We start from the raw sequence: 25429 nt of genomic DNA on the forward strand, positions 1-25429 counted from the left end.
CATAGCTCTGCATTGCTGCAACTTTTCATGTGACTGCAGAATGAGCTTGACAGAGAAAACAAACCTGACTAAATAATCATCCTATTAAAAAAAAAAAACAGCTCTATTTCAAATAATCATTCTATATTTACATGACCCGTAACAATTTCATTGAAGCATGGTAAAGACAGATTATCACACAGCAGTACCAACTAAAAGTATTTTATATATATTTAAAGATATATTTATCTTTCCTGTTTTGTCTTTCCAAAAAAGTCAGACAAGCTAGGAAACTACTTAGTTAAGTTCACAAAGTATAGGTAGTATGAATATCTTTAGAGAGATAATCCCTTTTTTACCTCTGTGAACAAGTAGCAGAGGTATCAAAAACCCCTCTTTGTTCTAACAGTCTGTATTTTTCTTTGACCAATTCTAGTGAGGTTCATCCAGCTGCTGTACAACTGTCTTTAAACTTGCTTTGTTTAACAAACTGACATGTAATTAAGTGATTTTTCATCTATGAAAACAAACTAAATCTTCATATGGAAAAGTAATTAAATTACTCTAGAGCTGCATCAACACAAATGTTGAAAGTATTTCTAGTGAGACATCCATGCTGAACCATCTCCAAAGTAAGATGTGAACAGCTTTTAACAGATGAGTTATTAGTTTATGGCCCCATAGGTAAACAGTAGATTATGCATCAATATGTGCACGACTTTAATAGCTTTGTTAATGACTACATGACTGGGGCAAAAACTTCAACTATAAAAAAAAATAATCAGATTAGACTCCTTTGTTTAAAAAGAGCATTTCAACCTGAGGAAGAAAGTAACAGCATTTTCTTTCTCAGGCATATGCAGCATTTTACCTTAAAATTCCCAAGTACAAGAGAATGTAAAACTGCACTCAAGCAACTGCTCTAACTATAACTGTTTCTTTACATCAGGTTAGAATCCCATCTAGGCAGACAAGAAAGGATTTTAACACCATTTTTATTGTAGAGCTACTAAATCAAATCCTAACATAGCACAAAATCAGCCCCAAATGGCCAGCTTTTATTTTCTGAAAGGCTGCAAAAATATATTTTAGAAACTAAAATAATGTTAAATTTTTAGGAAATAGGAAATTAGTTTAAAATGGTACTTTACCAACAAATATTTCATGTGTGGGTGTCCTACTGGTGAAAGTAGATACATCAGAAGACACAGACAGATGAGCAGCATCATTAGTTTTTGTAAGGAAAGGATTTAGGTTTGGAATGGCATCATCAACACTATCAACAGTAGCAGAAAAAGGATCTGTTCAATTCCAGAAAGCAAGAGAAAGAAGAAAAAGGAGACAGATTTAGTTTTCTCCTGACATCTAAGTTTGGGATGACCTAGCTATTTATCTCACTTTCAAGTTGTCCAGCACTGCAGATACTAGCTACTAATTTCTTCTTTTTTAATTTTTAAATTATTAACACCACCTTCTAAACTGTGCTTCTTCTTGAGTGTGTTTTAGACTGAAACTAACTACATTATTCCTCTTCAAACACAATCACTTTTTGTTTCTCACACTAATGTTCTGACATTTGCAACAAAATCTCTGGAGCAGGGGATGCCTGTCAGCTCTACAGAGCCCAAGGTGCTACACGAGGATTCCATGCAATAAAATCCCCAAGACAACTTTACAAACCTTAACAAAACAAACTGATCTGAATTTCTCTTTCTCCAGACTCTATTTATGGATTTTTCTGTTACTGAGCATCACGAAATTTTCAAGAGCTATGATTATACAAAGGTAACATACAGGACATAAGCACTTTCCTTGGTACCTGGGGCATCAGGAACAGCAGCTTGTTGTGGGTATGCTGTTACCTGCAAGCAAGCAAAGGACTGCTCTGCTTTTACAGACAACAGACACTAAGCCGTAACGAGGAATATGTTCCTTACTAAAAAAACTGTCGGACCGTACTGGAATGAAGGAAACATGGATATATACAAGTGACTTCCCAAGGCACATAGTTTCAAGGTTTCCTGAGAATGGATGTAGTTGCCAAGCTAAAGTATTCCTGTAAATCAGAATCCAACAGATAAACAGGATAAAGAAGGCAGCTATAACACTTGTTCACTGAAGGAGCTGTGGTTTAGCTGTCTAGTTTCAGAGCCTGTGAAACCTTGATGGAAAATTTAAGAACTCACTAGGTAAGATCAGCAAGGGCTGTATCTAGTCCTACTCATTATTGTGCCTAGAACTGCAGCTTGATCTTCTAGACAGTGCCACTACAGAGAAATTTCTGAATAACAATTACAGGAAAGATGTGTTAAATACTTCAGTTCTTGGCCCTTTTTTTTTTAACCTGGCCAGTTTATGCATTTATCCATAACTCTTGTAAATACCATCGTGCTGCATGAAGCAGTTTTGAAGTGTAAATTATTTTCTCTGCCTGAATCTGACCTCCTGATTCTTAGCTGTAAGTCCCACTCAGCTGCACAAAAGTCCTAATGGAAACAAAATAACTACATTACTCTTTGCAGCCTTAAAGCATGCTTTGATTTGCTGCAAGCTCAAGATATGTTATTAGGTAAGACCTGACTTTTCCCCAAATTGCTTGGCTATGTTGCAAGAACAAGTGAAATACCTAAAAGACCTTTTCCTAAATCATTCAGTCAGCAAAATGACAGTGTCCAACACTGAATAAAAGATAAGCAGAATAAGCTGATATAATATTTGTAATATATGACACAAATACAAAATTACATATTGCCTTATGATGTTTTCTATACTGGACATGCCAATCAGCCAGTTGCCTGAAGCTAAGTCCTTGTTTCAGCTACTCCTTAAAACTGCTTTCTGCTTTGAATGCCATTTTTAAAGATGTAGAAGAAACAAATCTGTCAATAAAAATGGGGCAGATTATCTGTTCATCAGTTCTTCCTTGCTCTTTCTGTTGCTGCTTCACGTTCTACTTATTTTATTGGTTCTCTTTATATATATTACATAAGTGGAAAAAATTCAAACAGATGGGTCAAAATGTTCATTTCCACACTGATACATGTTTTGCTTCTGAAGTTTAGGTATAGATTGATAGCTGGGAAATATACCAGAAATAGCTGTAATGGTCTCCAAAGAACCCAAATAAATAGTACAGACAGAACAATATGGAAGAAATTAAGAAGCACAAGTTTTTAACTGTATTTGTCTGAAACTACCATCGACTAAAATTATTTTACACATGCACTCATCCAGAAAACAACCAAAAACTTTCTCTTCCCAATTCCCAAGGTTGTATATGGAACTTTCTGTGTTTTGACTAGTTAGACAAGATAATCCAACTTCAGATTATCAAGATTTGCTCAGAAATTTAACGCTTTCTCAGATTCTTTGCTTGTCTACCCGATTCTAACTCTAGCCAGCATGTCCAATCTCGTCCAAGTCTCAGAACTTGCGAATGCTAGTAACAAAAGAAACCAAAAATTAATTGGGTTTTAAACCCTAATTTACATTTAAACCCATTTATATTCAAGTATTAAAAATTGCTGTCAATTCTGGAAGCAACACCTCAATGTTTTTAAAGCCCAATTTCATCCTTGAATACAAATGGCATCTGTTTGTGTCTATGGAATCATTCTGCACCTGCATGCTCTCATTAGGCATTAATAATTTAAGTGCATTTAAAAGAGTAGTTTGAAATTTGCAAATTTCTACCTTTAAGTAATCCAATTAGAAGTATTTTGTCTGAAAAAAACAGTGACAAAGGATTTTCAATGGTATCTTTTACAGTCTGAAATAGGTAAAGTGAAAATACACAATCAGAGAATCCACTGCCCAGGAGTTTAACCTTGTTAGTTTTTACATTTTTGGAAGCACAAACTAAAGGCAATGACCCAAATATAATGCTTCTGTAACAATTTATTGTTTTATTACACACCTAAGAGCTTCTGCATAAAATTTTTAACAGTAACTGATTTCAGCTGATCTGATACTCTTCTCAAAGCCACCATATACACCAAAATACAAACATCAGCATGTCAGAAAATTACCTAAGGGAGGGATGCTGTGCAGTGGTTAGAGCACAGGACTGGAAATAGCTCAGGTTCCATTCTTGGCTCTGCCACTGACTTGCCGTATGACTTCAGACAAGTCAGTTAACTGCTCAGATTTCCCCATCTGTAAAACGTGGAAAGCACTTCTTATCTACCTCACCTGTGTAAAGTGTGTTTATGTCTGTAAAGCTGAAGAGCTGGGGATTTTTTGATGAAAGGTAACACAAAAAATGGTGATCCCAGAATTTTAGCCTAAAACTTCAGAAGACAATCCAAAATCTTTATAGTTAATTAATTCTTATAAGTATTTAGCAATGTGTCAATAGTAAGCAGAAAAATCAACAACTAGTACTGAAGATTCATACCACGAGCAACACAACATTGAACAAACACAGACTTTCAGGCTCAACTTTCAGGGTCATGAAGAAATGCCAAATTGTGATGTGATCTTTGAGAGGCAGATAGTTCCCCTTTCATATCTCACACATGAAACAAACAGGACAAGCTGAAACAGAAGGTATTGTGCAAAAAGCAATCAAGATGAGCCAAACCATTTTTTCTCCATTTCTAAACTCTAAGCCTATTATAGCACTGAAATTTGTATGCCTCACTCCATACACTCCTCACTACGTCTTTCTCCAAAGATGCTTTGCTCAGCAGAACTAAAGAACAAGCAAACTACTCATTTATTTTGGAAGCTGCCACCTATATTAGTAGTGTCTTCCTCACTCAAAATTGTGTTATTTCCCTACAAACAAATGTGAGAAGGTATAGAAAACAAAGTACACAGCAAAAAGTAAATAGGAAAGCAGAATACATACACAGCTTATTATGAAGATACATTAGATAGCTGGAAAGATGTTAAGAGCTATAGCTCATAAAAAGAAATAGGGAAGTAAAAATTTAGAACAGGGTTGTTCTGATACCTATGAAACTTCCTGAAGCAGCAACTCCCAATTTTTCACATCATAAAATAAAACATTTTTGCAAGCATCTAGTTTATAAAAAAATAATCTGGAAATAGCCACACAGTTCAGGAGTTTACTATTTTATTAAGCGTCATTTATACAGAAAAATAAACCAACACAACCTCCCTCTCCATCTGTAATAAAGCTCTTGAATCCTCCACCATTATAAACCAACAGTTATATTGGCAATATAATGCTGTATCTGAATTATTCTGGAACACTGCAAAGCAGCCAAGAACTCAGAGTAAACATCAAAATGCTGCAGTACTCAGACCAATCTAGAAGGAAAATTCATGACTTTCTAGAACTCTCTTGCTTGACCCTGTGGTTTGAGAACTTGACTGTACCAATAAGATCATTTCAGCTTATTCAGTCCATCCTAGAAATTGGGCAGAACGAAAATTTGGATGTTCTGGAGCACATTTCAGAGGGAAGAATATAAATTTTGTCTCTCACTTAAGATGTCCAACCACAGCTTTTAGCTGATTTGCTGTTGTAGTTATATGAAATATAGCAGAGAATTTGTAAAGAGAAGTCTTATTATTTCAGTAACTAACTCTGGCCGTTCTTTCTGTGCACAGTTGTCACAAGTGCTTCCTTTCAGGCTTCATGCAAGTTCTACATTAACATCACCAGGAAATTTGATTTAATATTAGACAAAATTTAAAATATGTATTAAAATGGTCTTGAATTCAGGTTCCTGTGTTTGCAGCACAGAATGCCTCTTTGACATCTTCACTGAACTGACTTTTAAACAGCTACGTTTCTGCAGCTGGCTATGTGGATCTTGAAGAGAGCAGTTATGAGGCTGGCAGAGCTCATCAACAATTAAAGTAACTTTGCTAATAAGAAAACATATTAAAAAAATTAGAATTACCACACACTGCTACATGATTTTTATCTATACACATATTTTGCTTTCTCATCCCTTTATTCACCTGTAATGTCTTAAGATCTCTCTCTTTAAGGAGGAACTAGCCCCGTATTAGGGGGAATATGTACAGGAACATGGCCATAGCAATTAGAACCTTAATCCAACTCAGAATTCTTACCTCCCCAGGTACTTCCTACTTGTGGAGCAGCTGATATAGGATGTACAGACGGATGAAAAGTTGGCTGCAAATCAAGCAGATCATTTGGCAGCTTGGAAGTGCTACAAAGATAAATTAATACAACTGTTTGAACTACATCACAGTTTTCAATATATGCAAACACTAGCCACTGTCATCATTAATGAAAGCTTTGTTACAAAATGGTTATTATAAAATGGATAAAACTGAGCCAAAATCAGAAGGGCTGGTGAGCTCCATATTTTCAATTCTGTAAAAAGGTGTTAATTCAGCAAGGTAAGTTTATGTTATGCCAAGGGACTTTTCTCAAAGCTGTCCAAGACAAAGACACTTGTCTTCACAGTCCAACACCAGGCTAGATGTTATATTCAGAACTCTTCATAAACTTTTAAAGTCACCTCATGAAAACTCTATAACACAACAAAAAAAGACAGTCAAAATGAACTCTAATGGGCTGCACCACCAAAGTATTACTCTAAATTCCACAACTTCCATCTCTGCTGAGAAACTACGTCACAGCCATGAGCTATTGAAGACCTTTGGGGAAAGAAAAATCTAAAAGGCCTTGAAACACTTGATCGCACATCAGGCATGTGAATGAAAACATATTTAAGTGCGCATTTTAGACCATTCAAAACCAAACTGAGACCTTATAACATCACATGGAAATTAAGAGTCAAGGCTTATATACAACTGCTGCATTAATTTGAGTCAGACAAGAACTTCAAGAGTAAAATTCATCTCCTTGCAGAGAGTTCATTTTACACTTTAAATAAGTCTTGGGAAAAAAAGAAAAGAAAAAAAAAGATTACTGGTCTTCTCCCAGAAACTTTCAGGACATGAAATGAACCCAAATCTGCACATATGTCTTCTACTAAGCACAGAAGTTGAATCACTGTGACACCCAAACATCTCTCTAAATGAGACCAGCACAAGAGTTTAATGGCTAGTAATGACATACTAGATTTCTGTATATTTCTTGTTCACCCTATCACTTGCATAATTCACAGTTTTTGGTATTGCATGATTCATTTCAGCAGTGATTAAAATCACATTTTGCCACTACCGCTCCTATTAAAAAGCAGCATGGTCTGGCATTGCCCTGTAATGTGCGCAGCTGAATAAAGACAATTTTAAAGGTAAAGCTTGTTGAAGATAATGACAGGGATTAACCAGACACATTGCATCTAATAGCAAGCCACTGACCTTCTGACCCAGCATATCCCCTTCATGACAACTCCTGCTTTAAAATCTGTTCTTTGCTCATAACAGTCATTCTGCCAGCAAGGAAATTTGAACAAGAAAAACTAGCATTTGGAGTTTTTTTACAAGAAAACAATCTTGTCCTCACTATGCAGCATTTCTGTCTGTTTAAAGAAGATTTATCAGATGTTTCTATGTTTCAGACCTCTTAAGAAACAACATCAGATACGCAAGTTCAAAGCACACACCCATTTCAAGTTTTCTGGCCTCTAAAAAGCAATTTAAAAAAATCTTTTTACCAGGAAGTCTGTTACTAACACTGACAGATTCTCTAGCTTCTTATATGTGACTCAGCTATTTACCACATATTTGGTGTCAAGTAATTTCCTACAATAGCTTTCTAATGGGAAAGAAAGCTGTCAAAAGAGCAATAGATTCTTATGTGAGCTCTAACAGAACAACTAAGCAATCCCTTCAGGTTTAGGATCAGGCTCAAAGCAAAAAATATGACTTCAGAGCATGGATTCCTTCTATACTGATAAAAGCACTGTACCTTCTGCTGCTGCTTAGTTTGACAGGTATTTTACAGAATGAAGATCACACACTTGCTCATACCAACAGCTCCTGTTAGTCAAAGACCAGGATTAGCATGCAGTGAGTACTCCTGCACTTTCTTTGCAGGTCCTTGCAGAAATCTTCCAGATACAACACAAGACCTGCCTTTCATTTCAAACCCCGTTTCAGGCTTTTCTTTTTTGGAAAAACTAGCCAGAATATTTGCCTTTCTACCTTTAAAGGTCTAGAAATGCATTTTATGCATGACTTCTCAACCAGAATTTTTATTTGACTTCTCAAATTTACTTGTAATGTTCCTTAGGGACAAAGCATGTGTATTTTACAGTTCCAATCATCTGGCTTACGGACTAATAACAGCTACAAGGGCTGTCAGCAGTCCGTTTTTACCAGCAACCTCTGCAAAGAGATGAGAACACAGTTTTATGTTATTTATTTCAATAGGCTGTTTTCCCATCAGCTTCACTATAATTTCTTATCACATTGCTAATGTACTCTACACCCAACCAATCTTGTGCAATATACACTCTGCGGCAGAAGTTTAGAGGAAACCCTTGGGGCAGAACATCTCCCAGTGGAGGATTCAGCATACCTGTTAGAGGAGCTAGGGGTAGAAAAAATATCAATGGCTGGTGTAGTCATTATGCTTCCTGCTGCAGTTGACACAGGAGAAGCTGCTGTGGTTAAAGAGGTATGAGGCTTCTTTGCAAGTTCTTTTAGACGTTGCTCCTGTTGGGAAAATGAGCTGGTATAAGAAATCTGAATATTTGTGTATATGACATTGGAGGTAAATAAAGCAGAACTAAAGAATCATTTATTCCACACACTAGTGTTCGCCACTTGTAATTACAGGAGTCAGTGGTGCCACAAATGCTTCAGAAAACTATTTTAACAAACCCTCCACAAGCTGTACCATCTAAGTAAACACAATTCTATTTCCAGCACTTTGCCAACAGTACATGTTCATTATTAAAAACTCTGGTTTCCCCTTTGCTTCTTTATGAATCCTAATAAGCTATGAAAAAGAACACAGGAAAAGCATTTTCAATTAAAAATTCTGTATGCTTACCTTTAAAGCTTTTAAGAGAGCCTGTTCTTCCTCTAACGCAGCTTGTTTTTCCCTTTCATCCACTTTTGTGAGGGACAGGCCAGTGCTTGCAAGGGAAGAGACTGCATTGGAAAGGGTGGTAGCCCTAAAGTAATTGGACAGGAGAAAAGCTGGCTGTTAACAGACAACACGTGATAGCAGCTCGCTCATATCCACCCAGTCTCCTCCTGAGCTCTCTGTAGCATTGGCTAGATCTTACACTGCACAAGTGAAAAGTTTAAATAAGATACATTATATGAAATGCAAAATTAAAAATGCCCAGAAATCTTGCAGTGTACTCTGCTGGCTTTTCGATTTTCCACCTTAAATGCTTCCCCTCCAAACTGCATCACAAAACTCACATTTGAAGCCTTTTCTCTTTTCCTGTTTGCTGTGTGCCTACAAATAATATCATTTTAGGCAATCTCCAGTCATTTCAAATTGTTGAGCTCCATTTCAAATTGTTGTTAATTTCACAGGCTTAGTGAACAAACTATCAATGCTTTTAATATATCCCGAAGGAAATTTGTAATTTATCATCATGTTTAACAGTATGCAAAAAGACACAAACCAAATATTTAACTTTTAACAGAGTAATCTTATAAAAGAAAGCAAATATGCTAAAAATTAGCATTATTTCTAATTTTTAGAAATAAACAGTGCCCTAATAGTCACTGCCATAATGAGCTCATAAAATATTACTGCCTCTGTTTTTGAACATGCAATAAAGAAATGCTATTTAATTTTACAAGTCTTACTCTTACCCCCAAGATTATGCTTTGTTAAATTTGAACAATGAAATTTGTCATGTAGAGGGGACTTTTCTATATTTCCTGCTGTATTTTGGAAAGCACTCACAATAATTTAATTCTATGCATTATGGCTTTCACTTCCAATTACTTTCAAAATTCATTCTTAATATAAGGACTTCCTGGAAGCATGTCCTTTCTTCTGACAAAACAGGGATTAAAGCTGAGATGTAAAAGTCTAACAACATGCATTTATTCATGTTACATACCTTGCAGAAGTCTAATTATTAATATAAAATGAACATTTGCAGGTAGTAAATGAAAGAAACTTAGTTTCTCTTCAGAAGTTCAGGATCAAAAGCTAAAAGTATAAGTAGGGATGCTAGAGGATGCCCTTACAGCTCCTTGGATTCTAGTTCTGCTGACCTGAAAGAAGCTGTTTTAAGATATGACAACATGCTAATCCATCATTGCTCATACAATGCCTTTAAGGAAGCCTCCTCAAATCTTAATTTACAATGAAATTGAAAAAAAACCTGATTTAACACTCGATTTGACAACTGTCCAAAAGGACAAGCGTATAAGCACCTGCTTGCAGCTGTGGAATCTTTGATTTTCTTCCCCTCTAGAGAAGCTAAATGTTGTTCCAAAGCATCAAGAAGGCTACTCGGTGCCTGCAAAGAGAGACATTGGGGAATACATTTGAAGGAACCAATAGTTCAAATATTTTCAGACAACTCTAGGGCAACTGGTACAACAGCTCTGAATATTTTTACTCCCTCTTGGCATTCTGTACGTACTTAATGACTTCAAGTATAAGGTGATGTTGACTCATTACATTATTCCATCACAATGATTGATCAGCAAGGACTGAAATAAGTAATGAAATGTTAAAATTAACAGCTAGGAAACAGCAGGCAGATAATCAGAAGCAGTCAGTGTTTTAAGAGACACTAAGAAGGAAATTGTACCTAGAGTAATTTCTTTGTGCATGTTCTGCAAGCCTTCACATTAACTTCAATAGGCATATAGCCAAACGCAAGGCTGCTAAAAGCCACAGCTTCGTAATATCATGCAAGACTTGCATTATGTGACCTCACAGACATAACCTGCGTCTTCAAGCATGACGGAAATAAGGTTATCTTAAAATTCAATTAGAGAATGACAGAAATGCTATAAAAATTTTACAACAGGATCACAGAATATAAAAGCCAGGCTCTGACAGAGCTTGGATTTAATCACAAACTGAGAGAACTTGGTAACAATGTATACAATAATGCCTAAGTGAGTATCATAATGGCATTTCTGATCATGCAACCCTAAAATTACACATACATGCACTGGCAAATACATAATAGGTTTATTTACCTGTGAGAGATCTGGTATATCTCCTCTGTCAATTCCAACTTGCTGTAATAAAACAAATGAGCTTTAGAACCTGTTTTCTTTTGTTTAAGGCAGAGATGCTCAGAAAGGAAACAACGTTAACATGAAGTAATGCAAAAAGCACAAACCTGTTCAATACAAATTTTACATCTCCAGAGTCTGTACTCCTAATGGCTGGTTATAATAAATTCTTCTTAAATGTATATACATTGAAGCAGGTATATTATACAGATATTTTAACAGATAGAACCTCAGAAACAAGAGAGCAAGAACCTAGTGTTTTAGAACCTGAAGAAGTTTGCCTATCTCACAATTTACATGGCAAACTCTCAGACCTACTGATACGCAGGATATATTTGATGAAACAAAGCATCAATGAAGTTTTGTAAAGAAACATTTTCCTAAAATGCAGATGAAATTTAGGATGTTTGCAGCAGGACATATACTGTTACAACAGAAAGATCAATACTCTCAACTTCAGCTGATGGTCTTATCAGCTGAAGACAGTATCTCTGACAGAGACACTGTCAGGACAGACAGCAAGCCAAGCTTGTAGGCTTATTAATTTGTTAAGAGAGGTATGAATACCAAGGAAATAAAAACAAGAAGAGGAGCACACCTCAACTGAGGAATTACATAATATTAGGATATCAATTTAGCAGTGATCTAGAAACAGGAAGGCAACATACTAAGCATTTTTCTTTAAAAACCCACATAGTAAACATTTTGCAAGGTAATTGCTTTTCCCTCTATGAGCACACCTACAGCAAAAAATCTTGAAGAAATCCCATGTTCATCTGTTTGTCTCAGTTGCTTATTTCTGAAGCTGTTATTACATCTAAAACTTCTGGTAGAATTGTGGGTTTCAAACTAGACCACAGCTAGAAACATAGAAAGCAGATGACCGTGAAGGTTCCTTTGTTTGTTCAAAGCAAGTCTATTCTTGAAAGAAAGCTCACAAGTATTCCATAACCAAGGAAATTTTAAAATGCACATTAATACACTCTCCTCAAGTAAAAGATAAACCAATAAGCACTCCACAGTCAGGTTTTCCAATACAGTCCTCAAATTAACTAATCACCAGTGATGAACAAGATGACCCTTGAGAGAATAGCAAATAAGCAGAAAGGAAGAAAGACCTGTTTTATGATAAAATAAGCACTTTACAAGCTTTTTCAAATAAACAGCTAAGTTGATTGGCTTAAGTTTACCTCTGCAACTTTAAGGAACTCTGAGATACGTGTCATTCTAGTGAGGAACTTCTTATATATATCAAGGCCTTCTTTGCATTGGTTCTTTTTCATATCAAAGTATTTTTCTAGAAACAGTAAGAATAATTGCATTAAATAAGAAATCAAGATTTGCAAAGGATATGCAAAGTAAAAGCATATACACCAAGGCAAGCAGAAAATACCTGCAGATCTGTTATTATGATAACTGCAGAAGTCATTACATCTAACTTGCACCAAATGACAAAAAGTTCTGTCAAATGTGAGCTATTCGTTCAATGCATGCAATTACACCTTACCTTACATCTAGTACCTTACCAGGTACTAGCTACCACAAAAGCATAACCACCTTGAAGAGGACAATCAAGTTTAAGAATAGGTCACTCAAAGAAATGTAAATTCATCTTCTTGGGAAGAAGAACAAACAAAGAAAGAAAGGGCAGTTTTACAATCTGGCAGTCAAATATCTACTCTATTCCAGTGGTCAGATATCAGGCAAGATTTTGATCTTGTCTGACAAACTGATGCCTCTTACTATGGTCTGGGGCAGAAAACACCAGTGCTGAAAGTGAGAGGGTCCCACTCCTCTTTCAAAAAGCCCTTTCAAGGCCTGTTGCTTCTTTTTTATTAAGCTTCACTCAAAGCATAAGTTGAAAGCAAGTGCATATTATTTCTTACCAAGGGAAAGGAAGCTGACAGGGGCATCACACTGGAAGACTGACTGACTTCAGATTGTCCCTTACTGACTTATTCTGGATTTGGCTTTTCATTTTGCAAGCACTGGGTAATGACAGCATAACAAAATCAAGTAAGTCAACCGATTACTTTCAACTTAATTCTTTCCTAAATTTAGGAAAATTCATCTCCAGTATGTGTAAGTGAAAGGGCCTTAACCCTGAATTTTTAATTCTCATTAATCTAGGAAAATAAGACAACCAGTCATGGAAACAAAGCAACATTGAAGTTTCAACAGCCAAGCCATCACTGATGTTGTGACCGCAGATTTGCAACTGACCATAACTGATTCCTTTACTAGGAAACACAAATTGTTTCTTAAGAAAATCCCCAACCAACATTAATATTATAATTCAAGTTTGCCATGCAGTTCAATAAGACAAAATAAAAAAAAAACACCAAAAAACACAAACCCAAAACCAAAGCACACAAAAATACCCAACAAAGCAATGCAAGAAAAAAAAAGGTGAATAAAATCTTGGATGGACTTTGCTTTCAGATTTTACCTAACCCTGGGTACAAAGCAATGTCAAATGCAACTGCACAGACAAACACTCGAAATAACAGTAAAATTTTGATGTTTTACAGTAAGACTGTTTCAGTTTCTCAAGAGAGCAGCTCTCATGAATCATTCACTGAGTTCCCCCCCAGAGCTGAGCATTGCAGAAAGCAGTTGTATTTACCCAAGAGGTTAATAATCCCTTCGTTATATGCCGCGAACAGTCTAATGGCATCTTTGAAGAGGAGCATGAAGGCAGCATTAATTACACCATTTGTAAGTTCATTGCTATTAACCTAGGAAGATCAGAGAAAAAGTTAATTGAACAGGATTGATCTCTTACTGGAAAACTTCTAGTTAAATTTCAGCTCACTATCTCAAGACAGGCTTTTCAGTCATCTCACTGGCTGTTAGCAGGAAGTACCACTATAACTAACCAACAGTTTCACCACATAATTAAATCATTTTGGCAGACATTTTTGTTAACCAATGCTAATGTTAACTAACGTAACTAAAAGACAGAGGACATAAATAATCAGCTTTTCAACAAACAAGCAATTCTTACATAAGATACACAATAAAAACACAGTAATTTAGCACAAAGCATTCTCTCTAGTGAGCATTGTATCTATTTTTTTCTGATTTCTTGGGGGTATACCAACGCATAAAATAATTTGTGCTCTTTAAGCTGTGCAGATAACATGGAACCAAGAGCAAGACATTTAATCTTGACCTATTTTACGTATTTGTACAGCAAGTTGATGGTCTGTAGAAATGTACATGCTGCTAAACTTACATTAAAGTCAAGAAGTGCATCCATTTGATTTTGTATAATTGGTACAGTTTTTAACAGTTTTTCTGTGCTCATTGTTCTCATCACTCCATCAGCCCTATTGTGAGAAAAAAAAACCAACAAAGAAAATTCTTCACATGAATTTTGAAGGCAATTGTTAGTAAGAAACAACAGAAAATATATCAGGTCATCAGAGAAAACATTTAAGTCTCTGCCATACAAAGCCATCCTTGTGGTGTTTAGGAATGGTGTCTAGCCAACATAATCGTAATAACTGCAGCGCAGAAAGACAAATTATTTGGTCAAAATATTACTCCAAGATAAACTTTTATTCAAAGAAAATGAAACTGATAGTGTTTAGAAATATAGGAAAGCTATAATGCATCAGGTAACATAAAAAACAAAACTCCAAAGATTATTTTTGAAGCAATTTTCATGTATTCTTTTTCCAATCACCCAAATATTATTTTGTATCAGTTTGGACTCTTTTCAACTTATGAAGAAAGAAAGAATAAAAAAATGCAGCAGTATGTTTTTCAGAAAGATTCTAGAGACTACATGAAATTTCCTTTTTAAAGCTGACCACCAATATTTGCTTGTTTATTAATTGCTTAGATTGATTAGACTAAGATTGGCTGCACATTTGAAAAAAAACATCAAGTGAATACCAAAAATATCTGAGAAAAGCAACAGCTGAGGAAAGGACTAAATCCCCTCAGTGACATGAAACAACTGCTTTCTGTAAGACAAATCAGACAGCCTTGCAGTTCATCAGCATGCACAGAGCAAACCAAATGCTTCCTGCAAGTGCAAATCTCATAGTGCATCTTCACAGAACAGTTTGTGGCTGTTCTCCAGGTTGGAAAGCAGTGGGGAGCATGCTGCTTCCAGCTCTCTACTTGTGCTGTGTATTTACTCCTAACAGCAAACAGAAAATGCAAGAAACTGAATGGGGCAGAGCATGGGTGTGAGGGCCCGGACTAAAACGGAGAAGGAAAGACAGATTGCTGCCATCAGAACAGTTATTCCTCTCGGCTCACAGAAGGACCTCCAGGCACATGGTGCAGGCTAAATAATTCACCTTATTAGACCTAAAACAACTATGCATCCCTCTAGAGCTGCTGCAGCCACCTTACCGCACACAAACCTTAGGTTTGGAAAATACTGTTTTGTGTTGTTGGCAATCAATCCGAGCAACTCTAAAGGCAGAATGAGAAAAAGGAGCCCAGGCATCCTCCTTTTACTCTACTGTCACAATTCAAACCAAAATGGACTCAACATTCTCAGCAAGGAGGCAGAAGGGATTTGGCCAGTGTTCTAAGGCCCCACTCCAAATGCCTTTACAATATTAATGCAAAATACCATTAGAGAGCCCATTACTACAATTAATTCATTCAACAGTATTAAATTCAGATTTCTGTGGATTAAACATTAAGTTTTTATTTTCAATATAAATTCACCTATATGGATGATAAAAGACACCCAAATGTAAAACTAGCATTATGCTTTTAAATCTTAAAAAGCACCATATAAAAAGATAATGGACAAAGACAGAAAGACTCAACTGTGAGTGGTACCTTCTCTCCAGCCTTCCCAAAAAAGAGCTCCAGATTAATTAATTCACTGTAACATGTCATTTACCAAACTACTGGTGCTCTTCACTGTGTTATTTTACATGTAAACAGGTACCTGGTCTCAAAATAACTAATTTCTCTTAAATGAGCACACTTTCTAGGGAAAATTTGTATTCCTATCGACCAGCCCAGGATAGGATCTGCTGTAATGTATTATTAAAAGTACAAACTTACACTACCTTCACAAAGGTAGTAAACTTCCCACAGATATTTTGTGACAAGAACAGAGGAACACTACGAAGGACTGCAAGGTGTTTCACCTGTCATTTAAACCTTCCAGAGCTACAAGCACAAATAAATTGCATGGTCCTCTATATTACATAAAAGGCAAAGTATGTAGTCTATTGTGAAAGATTTGTTCAAACTTCTACTTTTTTCTATAGACTTCCATGCATACCTTATATTAAGCTGTTAATGCTTAAAGATAAAAAATTACAATAACAGAATTAAAATATTTTTTGCAATACACATTATTGGGCAGTTGGGCCTTTGTGTGTCGTGGGAGATAATCAAAAGAGAAAGGGAATCATTATTGTCTGTATTAAGCCTGAGCTAACATTGGTATTTTCCACTAGAATTACAGGACATACAACAAAACCTCAAGATCAGTAGAACAAAATGCAGTCCTTACCCTCTTTTTACTTTTGTGAAGTCAAATGCCACTTGTCTATAGGAAACTGCCTTTTCATTCAAATACCTGCTATACCGCCTGATAAACGTTGACATGTCATAACCTAAAAAATAAGTTTCAGGGGATTATTACCTACCTAATCAAAGAATAAGAACGTTATTCAAAATAAAGTGCAAAATATTAACACAAGACAGCTCCATTGACTATGCAAAATTGTGCAAAAATATGATCTGAAAATAACTGCGTACATCATTGTAGTCACCATGTAAATCAAACAGACAATACCACAAATATCTAGACAACCTCAACTATGTAAAAGTTTACACTTCACTTCCTAAGCAAATCACTTTCACAAGCCAAGTCATTTTTTATGCAAGTTCTTTTATACTACAATAGAAATTACTATTAAAAAATTAAATTATGCATTCACAAAGGCATTCACACCAGCTCCCCAACACCTTGTCTCATTTGCAACTGAATATAAAAAAAAAAGGCTTTGATGGAAACACCACAATATGACAGAAATTTTTCTCTGTTAAGTTAGCAGTGAGAGCAAATATTTTGATAAGTGTCAGTCTAGGGGTATAGACTAAGAAGAAGGATCTGTTCATAGGATATGCTGAGACCATACAAGTTAAAACTCCAAAAAATGACAACCTGATAGAGCCTTGGTTATAACTGAGAAGGTTTCTGTCCTCAGGCAACCTCTTTGGCTGCCTGTTGTAGTACACTTGTGGCAAAGATCAGAAGTATATAAGAAGCAGTAGACAAAGTAAGGAACCACCTTAGGAGAAAAAAACAATGCCAGCTACAGGTATGGTCAGAACTGCACTGAACTGCAGCATAACAGTTTGGAAGATTTCCAGTTGAAAAATATGAACCAGAGAAAGACTTATTTGCCCACCAAATTAGTTTCAAAAATAAATGGAATGGTCTTTGATCCATTTCCCAAAGAAGTAATTTAAATTTTATTAGATACGATTCTTGTCTCACTGACATGATGTATGTACATATGATGCATTTTTGAAAAATTAATCATCAAAGTTGCCTCATTTGGAGAGCTCTATCTCTAGAGATAAATAAGAGGGACACTGAGGTCCGTATGTCTAAGGAAGTCAGAAGCCTTTAAGAATGCCTGTTAGAAAACATGCAACATGATCCTCCAGCAGACAGCTCCTGCCACATCATTACAGCATTTTATTTAAGAAATGGAGTCTGGGGTAAAATGGACAGAAAAGTTACTTCCTAAATGACAGGGTTCATTAAGAGTAACCAAGTTGTCTTTGCTGTTCCTCAGCACATTACTAACTTTAAATGAATAAAAGACACCTTACCTTGCAATCCACTTTTGTCTAGGAAATTGCTCAGATTAAACAATGTGTTTCTGGACGCCAGATACTGGATAAAACGCTAGACAAAAGAGAAAAAAATTGAATACTTTTACTGTGTTACTAAGGAGAAGGAATTGTGTTAACAACACTAGAAACTTTTTATCCAAGTTACAAAATTCAGCTTTTATGCCTTAACACTGACTTCAAATCTGGAAACATTACAAAACCAGCTAAGCTATCGAAGTAAGCTAGTTATTTTTTATCCATAAATCCGCAAAAAAATCCAAGTGGAATTTTGTTCAAAGGCCTCATTTAGTTGGAGTTTATTTTAAGCCAGAATATGGAACTCTCAACTTCTGAAAAAATCCCTTCAAATACATTCTCATTTTACATGCTCATAGTTTTTTCACTGACTTCAATTTTATAACAACTGATTTAATATTACTAATTAGCCAAGTCATCTTTCCTCACCATAAAATTGTAATGGTACTTAGCTTAACTATGAAAATAGGTGATGTAAATGTTAGTTTGCTTATAAATCAAATATCAAACATAACAATTCACATAAAGCACTAACACTGTATCATAATACTTCTAATTATATTTAATTACAAATTATGCTTCACAAGGTGAATGATGCTATTTTCATCCGGTAAAGACACATTTCAGATTGTTGACACAATTTAAAAGGAAAAAAAATTGTATAGAGCTGCTACAAAAATAAGCTAATCATGCAGTTGCAAGAAACATTCTGACAAAAGACAAAACCAGCATTGATTAGTGTAACATGTACTGGTTCGTTACTTTCATTATCCTACATAGGTTGCACAGAAAACAGACTGGAGAAGAGTAAAGGCACTCAGTACCTACTTATAAAGGAATTAAGCCAAAGTTGGAGGCACCATCCCTGGAGGTATTTGGAAGACACACAGATGTGGCATTTGGGGTTAAGGGTTAGTGGTGGGCTTGGCAGCACTGGGTTAGCAGCTGGATTTGATCTTAAAGGTCCTTTGCAATCTAAATGGTGCTATAATCAGGTTGCACTCTCATTGTTCAAGTACTGTTTCCAAATGTGAAAAATTTCATTTTCAGCAGCAACCTTACCCTCAATACTTCTGTAATATATTTGGCAAGCAAAATTTGTTTGTAAATTCTATTCTTAATGGAAAGTATTTCAGACAGTGGTCCCATGAAATACTTTTAATTATTACTATGAACTACTTTGGTATCCGTTTAAAATTCACATGACTCAAAATGCAAGGTGTATAGATTGTGTTTTGGAAAGTGTCAAAATTATCCCAATGAAAAGGTTTAAGCTTCAAGCCAACAACAGAAGTTTGCCCTCTTGTGGCTTAAATTAGCTTCACAGAACAGATTTTCACCCAGACCAGCAATAACCTGCAAGGCAAACCAGTATATGTTTAAAAACTTAACCGCCCCATCCAACCCACACTAGTCAGTCAGAGGACGCAGTTCCTCTGAAGGCAAACTCAAATGAAAAATTTTGATAATTTGTTAAAACTATCTCAATCCAAAGTTCATATAGCTTACCTTATTCTGCAGTAAAAAGCAATGTTTACAAACATTTTCTAAGAAAGCCTTAGAAATATTTTTATTTTTTGGTTTTTTTTAAAGGCATGACATTCAAGCTGCTGCTATACTTGGCTTGGTATTCCAAACAATAAGGCCCCTTAGGAATTAAAACTGAGACAAAACAGGTTTATTCCTTTTTGTGTAACTTGGAGTTACGTTTGTTAAACTGTTTAACTGTTAACAGTTTGGTTTTATTTCACCCTGTCCTAGGGTGACCCTCAAAGCCAACTCATAGGCACACATTTGTTTTAATTGTAAAAGATTAGGGTGTGATGGTAGAAATTAATTTAAAATGAAGTTATCTAGGAGAAAAGACCAGAGAGTTAGCTACAGCATGAAGGCAAAAATGCTTCCATTTTCAGCTTGCAGAATTCCGTGCAAGTTAGTTTTTCTTGGTTTTTTTTTCTTTCATCATTAGAATATGAACATAGGAAAAAAGTACCCTCAGCATTTGGGACATTTACTTTTTATGCTAGAATTGCACACTTTGAAGTTGAAACAACAGAAACAAATGGAAGATGAGACCTGTGTTCATTCAGAGTAGGATCCAAAAAGGCAAACTGGAATTGTCTTACAAAAGAATTACTGGAAGTATTTAGGTAATATTCACCTAAATGCTTCCAGTAATGGAATGAGGGACTGTAACTGTTCTCAAAATAATACATCATTTTTGTATTACCTCATTTCCATACACCATTAGATGATGGGTTGTGATAAGAGATTTGAAGACCACTACCCAGCTACTGTTGGTAGTTCTTTCAAATAAACTATCTGCCAGTTGTGGGATGTTCACGTTCATCTCATTTGTGCACTGGATTAAATCTGCAAAAGAAAAATTTCTGTTGTTATTATCAGTTCTGCTGAAGAAGATCAATAATGCTCCCCAAAAAATCAGTACATTCATTTTATGTAGTAATATTTCTGATGAAAACTGAGGGGCTTTCCAGCAAAATAAATATCAAAAAGGAGGATGGCTCTGGTCTATCAGAACTTAATAATACAAAGCTCACTCTGCTCACTGCCAAGATTAAACTGCTTTTGCAGCTGCCTTACAAGGCCCTGGAACAGAAGTACTGTAATGACTGGCACTACCTCTGCCTAACAACTCTTAGCTTTCAAACTCCTGAAGCATTAAATAGCAAAATAATTATTACATGGTACCATTTAATTAAGTTTTACTGGAAGATTATGACTAGAATTAACTGTAATCTCAGATTTCTGGTCTCTTAATGGATCAGTAAATACTTTCCAGCACTGGTTCAAAGTGAATAATAAAAGATTCAAATGCAACTTAGTCTTGATACAATGCAATCAACACCTTCAAAAAGGCAGAGGAAATGCTGGGTGGAAAAAGGAGCCTCTAGCAACAATGCCAGAAGTTGACAGATTAATTTAGTTCAAACAAAGTTGGATCATTAACCAAAAAGATGGTTAGGAGCACAAGACCTGAGGTTGGCTAGCTAAAACAAAGCTTTCCCACCTCTGTTCAGCCTGGACTACTGTCTCACCTGTGTAAACATGGGGAGCTGTACTTTCAGTACAACAACAGAAAAATGTCTCATCATCCAGTAACTTATTTCCAAAGGCTGATGAAGGAAGAGATGACTTAAGATCACAACACTATGTTGACAAATACAACAGAAACAACTATATGATAATACAGCTTGCTATTATTTAATATGAAGCTTAACTTAATGCAACATCATAGTGATGAAATTTCTCTACTATTATCACTCCGAAATATTATCACTCCAAAAATAAACCAGCAATTTTCACTCAAACTGACAGCCCTGCCAAAGGCTGTAGATCAGTAAAAATCAAGACTTCAGAACGTCCTATGCCTTCTGTCCAAGGACTACCAAGGCATTCTGGAAACACCCATTTAATCTGAAGGCAAACATTCCACTTTTGAAGACAGTTTTATATCTTCCTATGAACAACCATCCATCTTGAAGGACTCCAGAAAGACAGGACCTTCCTTCAGCCAGAGCAGCAGGTAAGCACAGCTACCACATACTCTGAACTAGTATGGTCAGAACTGAAAAGCTACTATTTATGTTTAAGTATTGAAGGAAGCGAGCAGGAAATGATTTCCACATTCACAAATGTAATGAGATGGAAAGATAAACATTCTTTTATCTATAAGTAAAATTGTGATGACTACAGGCATTCATGACCTCATTTTTAAGTCACGGTTATCTATTACTGGATGATGATTTGGGGCTGTTAAGACAATGCCAGGATATTACTCGGCAAGAGACGTGCTCTGAACTGGATCATCAAAACCAAGCCCTGCAGCTTCTTCACCTTCAGGTCTTCCCTCCTAAATAATAACACAGGGAGTTTGGCGCAAGGCTATCTGGCAGGAACATACATCGAATACAAAGGTACACATATCACTGGATGTCAAGTCAAATGTTTTGGCATAAAATGTGCAAGTGCATATTAGAAAGTGAGAATTTCTATTCCTAAATGCAACATTTGCCAGTAGATCAACAGTAACAAAAAAAATACAAAAGAAGAGGTGGCACGTGAAAATTCACTGTCTAAAAATATTAAAAAAACCCCAACCCAAATAAATATCCAGTGTAGATGATATTTTGTGCTGGGAGAAATGGTTTCTGAAATGCCACTGAACTTTGAAATCATTATCTATTGCAGTGTATAAAAGAAAACAGGGTCTGTAACCCTCAGAAAATCATCCCTCACAGGACTGATGAGTACTTCTGTGAAAAGCATATGAATGAACCTGGGGTGGGGGGGCAGAGGGATAGAGTGCAAGCACATTATGAGGAACCAGTGACCAACTGGGAGAGAACATAGGCAAGAAGAGAAGTGCAGAGGCAACTAAATTTGGAAGTAAATTTGCAAACACAAACAAGGGAGTCACTACAATACTACAGTTACTACAAACTAAATTTCGTAAAATATGAAATTTCTCTCTCTCCAAAATACTGATTGAACAGATGCACAACAATCTGGTATGTATTAATACCTCAAAGTACCTACACCACACACATCTCAGAAAAGTTAACATGTCTCTGAAATTTCTTTTGAAAGTATTTTCATGAGCAATGCCAAATAGGTAAAGAAATATTTGCAGTTACACCCAAATTAGAACAGCAATTTTTGTGCTAAGTATACTATAAGCAGCATAGTACAGACAGCAGAAGACGGTATCCTTCATCCCACACTCCTGCACTACATCCCACACTGCATATACAGTGTTCTTATTTATCCTATTCCCACAAACACCCTTCATTAAAGGAGAGGAACAAATACATAGTTATTTTCACATCCTACGCTTAACACAACTCGTCTCACACCCACCTATGAAAATACTAGCTATGTGTTTGGAAACCTAAGGGCCCCAAAGCAACATATCTCTAGACTGCTACTCACTGGAAATGCTATAAGCAATACCACAGGCAGGTGTATAACCCAAGGGTACAGCACTAAGAGGAACAGCTTTCATCATAGAGCAAAAATAGAAATAAACAAAATAATCAAGAAAACAAAGGATAACCCTTGGTGAAAGAATGTGCCTGTTTCATTGATCAGCTTGTGATGGGAGTCAAGGAGGAAGACTGAATAGTTACTCTCGTAATACTACAGAAAGAAAAATCACTTTGTGTCAACCTTCTTCATTAAGGCCCAGAATACCTCACAGCAGAAAAAGAAATACTCTCCTGGGAAATAAACCACCTAAAATCATAGAATTCTGCAATTCTAAAATCTTTTAAGACTTTCACAGCACAAGACACACAGCATACAGATGTTAGATAATGTCATTGCTTGTTTCAAAGATGGCAGCAATTAGCAAGAACCTTAAGCTTGCAGCTGGCTGGGAGATTTATATGGGGGAAGCTTAGACAGTCACAAATGCAGTCATATCCATGGATGTGGCTGGGGACAGCCAAGGGAATGGCTACGAGGCTGCCCAGGGTGTAAAGCACATGATGTACAAGAAGTGGTTGAAGCAGGTGGGTTTATTCCACCAGCAAAACAGAAGGCTGGAGGCAGAGAGGGGAAATGTAAAGGCTACCTTCAATCCAGGTATTTCCTGGATGTTCACAGAAAAAGGATAAAAACAAAAGAAAATGGTCAGGCACCAGAGCCTGTAAACAGCCAGATTTGTTAATATCCAGCGTGGTTTAAAAGCTGGAGTTCATTACAAAATCTGAGATCCCTTCCAATCTTAAGCAATTTACAAATCCATGCAAAATCTACAGAAAGAGAGAATAAAGGCAGGCAAAAACAAAGTAAGTTGTTTTACAAAGCAAGTTGAAGTCAGAAAGTGTAGTCTAACAGGTATTCCTAAAGATCAAAAACCTTAGACTTACGTGATTGACAAAAACATGTTTTGAGAACACCACTTACCCACTGACATTAAATTGTGTATCACATTTCGGTAGAGGTTTCAGAGGCAAAACTAGATTTTCCAAGAAAACACTTGTAGCTTGTTTTAAAATAGTGTTTAGATTTTATTTTGTTGTAACAGTGAAAGCTTTCACTACCAAGTAACTTTCACATAATTCAGTTCTGTTTGGGTCTTTTTCCACCAAAGCAAGAGTTTTGCAAGGAATCATAACAAAGGTCTGGCCAACAGACATCTCAGCAACACTGGAAGATTTGCAATTGCACCTGTACCAAAGCAAGCATATTGCCTAACCCTGTTCAAGTTAACTACTGTAAGACATCCAGTACAATACTCAGGCTTAGAAAAATAATCTACTCGCAACTCCCAACCAAGAGTTCTACAGCCTTTCAACCGTTCAGCCTTCATTACAGGAAAGAGCCAAGTGATTCACTGCCTTATGCTATTCATAGTTACCAGGTGATGGAAGTATAGAGATGTGAAGTAGAGTAAGAGCAGAGCAAGACTGAAGGTTCATACACAAGAAAGAAGCAGCAATCACCTACACAAAGCAGTGACTACAAGGCTATGATGATAAAGTATGCTGTCTACTCCACACTAGGCATGTAGATGTGGATTAGCCAACCCATGATAAGAGATCATGAGTCTTGACCCACGGCAAACATGAGGAAGTCAGGCTGGATAATAAAGCATCAAAGGCATCCGTCCCAAATTACCCCAGAGAATGCATGTGCTTTCAGCATGTGCCTGTGACCTAACTCCTTGTGCAGCACCTCGTTCTGCACCAAGCAGCCTGCTAAGACAAAATTATAAAAAACAGCTTTCCTTCCCCACAAAAAGGAACCACAAGGTATCCTGAATGAGTCTTTATGATTTCTCTTCCCAGAATCTTACTCATATGAGTTCACAGTAAGATTATAAAGAACCAGGTTGAGAAAAGCTTTTGTTAACGGTTTTAGTTTCAGATACAGTTTCAGACTGTGTCATTTGTGGTAACCTGACAAGCAGACTGAACGTAAGCCAGATTTACATACTTCATGTACATGCAGTACCTGATTATTTCCAGTGGTTTACCTGTATCTCTCATTTTAACAATATTTTTATTTGTAAGTAAAATAAACTGAAAATATTTACACGAGTAAGATCTTCCAGGCCAGACAGTGTGTCCCACACCCCAGTTACTTCAAAATAGGTCAAGCAACTGTGACAGATATCCATTTTGTTAGCTATTGTTTTTTCATCTTTTACACCACAGACACTACCTAGAATAAGCAAGTAATTGGTTATATGCTGCAAGTTATGGAGAGTTGTGCCATTTAAATACATGCAATACGAGAGACACTGTCCTTTCAGTAAGCAATTGAACTATTGATCATCCAACATGAGTAGGCAGATAGGGCCAAGAGCTAAACACATTACATTCTTCAGTTAAAAAATAAAAGAATAATAAAAGAATATTTAAATACATATTGGTGGATCCAAAGCACAAGCCAATACAATTAGATTATTTTTACTCAACTGGTAAATTTAAAATTGAAGTCCACACAGCAAACTTGGATC

The 25429-nt window shown here is 36.2% G+C and overlaps 1 protein-coding gene across 7 annotated transcripts in view; it reads right to left on the reverse strand.

Moving 5' to 3' along the window:
* Positions 1-25429, reverse strand: part of PICALM (phosphatidylinositol binding clathrin assembly protein) — a 65656-nt gene that overhangs the window by 19969 nt on the left and 20258 nt on the right. For 4 of the 7 annotated variants that reach the window (XM_064409671.1, XM_064409672.1, XM_064409673.1 and 1 more), the window contains exons 2-13: positions 20171-20313; positions 17902-17977; positions 16568-16670; positions 14306-14399; positions 13694-13805; positions 12258-12364; positions 11029-11070; positions 10249-10334; positions 8894-9017; positions 8417-8553; positions 6031-6131; positions 1131-1280 (exon numbers count right to left, since the gene is read on the reverse strand). In XM_064409671.1, the coding sequence (XP_064265741.1) occupies positions 1131-1280; positions 6031-6131; positions 8417-8553; positions 8894-9017; positions 10249-10334; positions 11029-11070; positions 12258-12364; positions 13694-13805; positions 14306-14399; positions 16568-16670; positions 17902-17977; positions 20171-20313 (1275 nt within the window). The remainder of the gene's footprint in view (positions 1-1130; positions 1281-6030; positions 6132-8416; positions 8554-8893; positions 9018-10248; positions 10335-11028; positions 11071-12257; positions 12365-13693; positions 13806-14305; positions 14400-16567; positions 16671-17901; positions 17978-20170; positions 20314-25429) is intronic. The other 3 variants (XM_064409677.1, XM_064409678.1, XM_064409679.1) reach the window with 1 other exon arrangement.

Source organism: Passer domesticus, chromosome 2 (genome assembly GCF_036417665.1).
Source record: "Passer domesticus isolate bPasDom1 chromosome 2, bPasDom1.hap1, whole genome shotgun sequence".
Classification (NCBI taxonomy): domain Eukaryota; kingdom Metazoa; phylum Chordata; class Aves; order Passeriformes; family Passeridae; genus Passer; species Passer domesticus.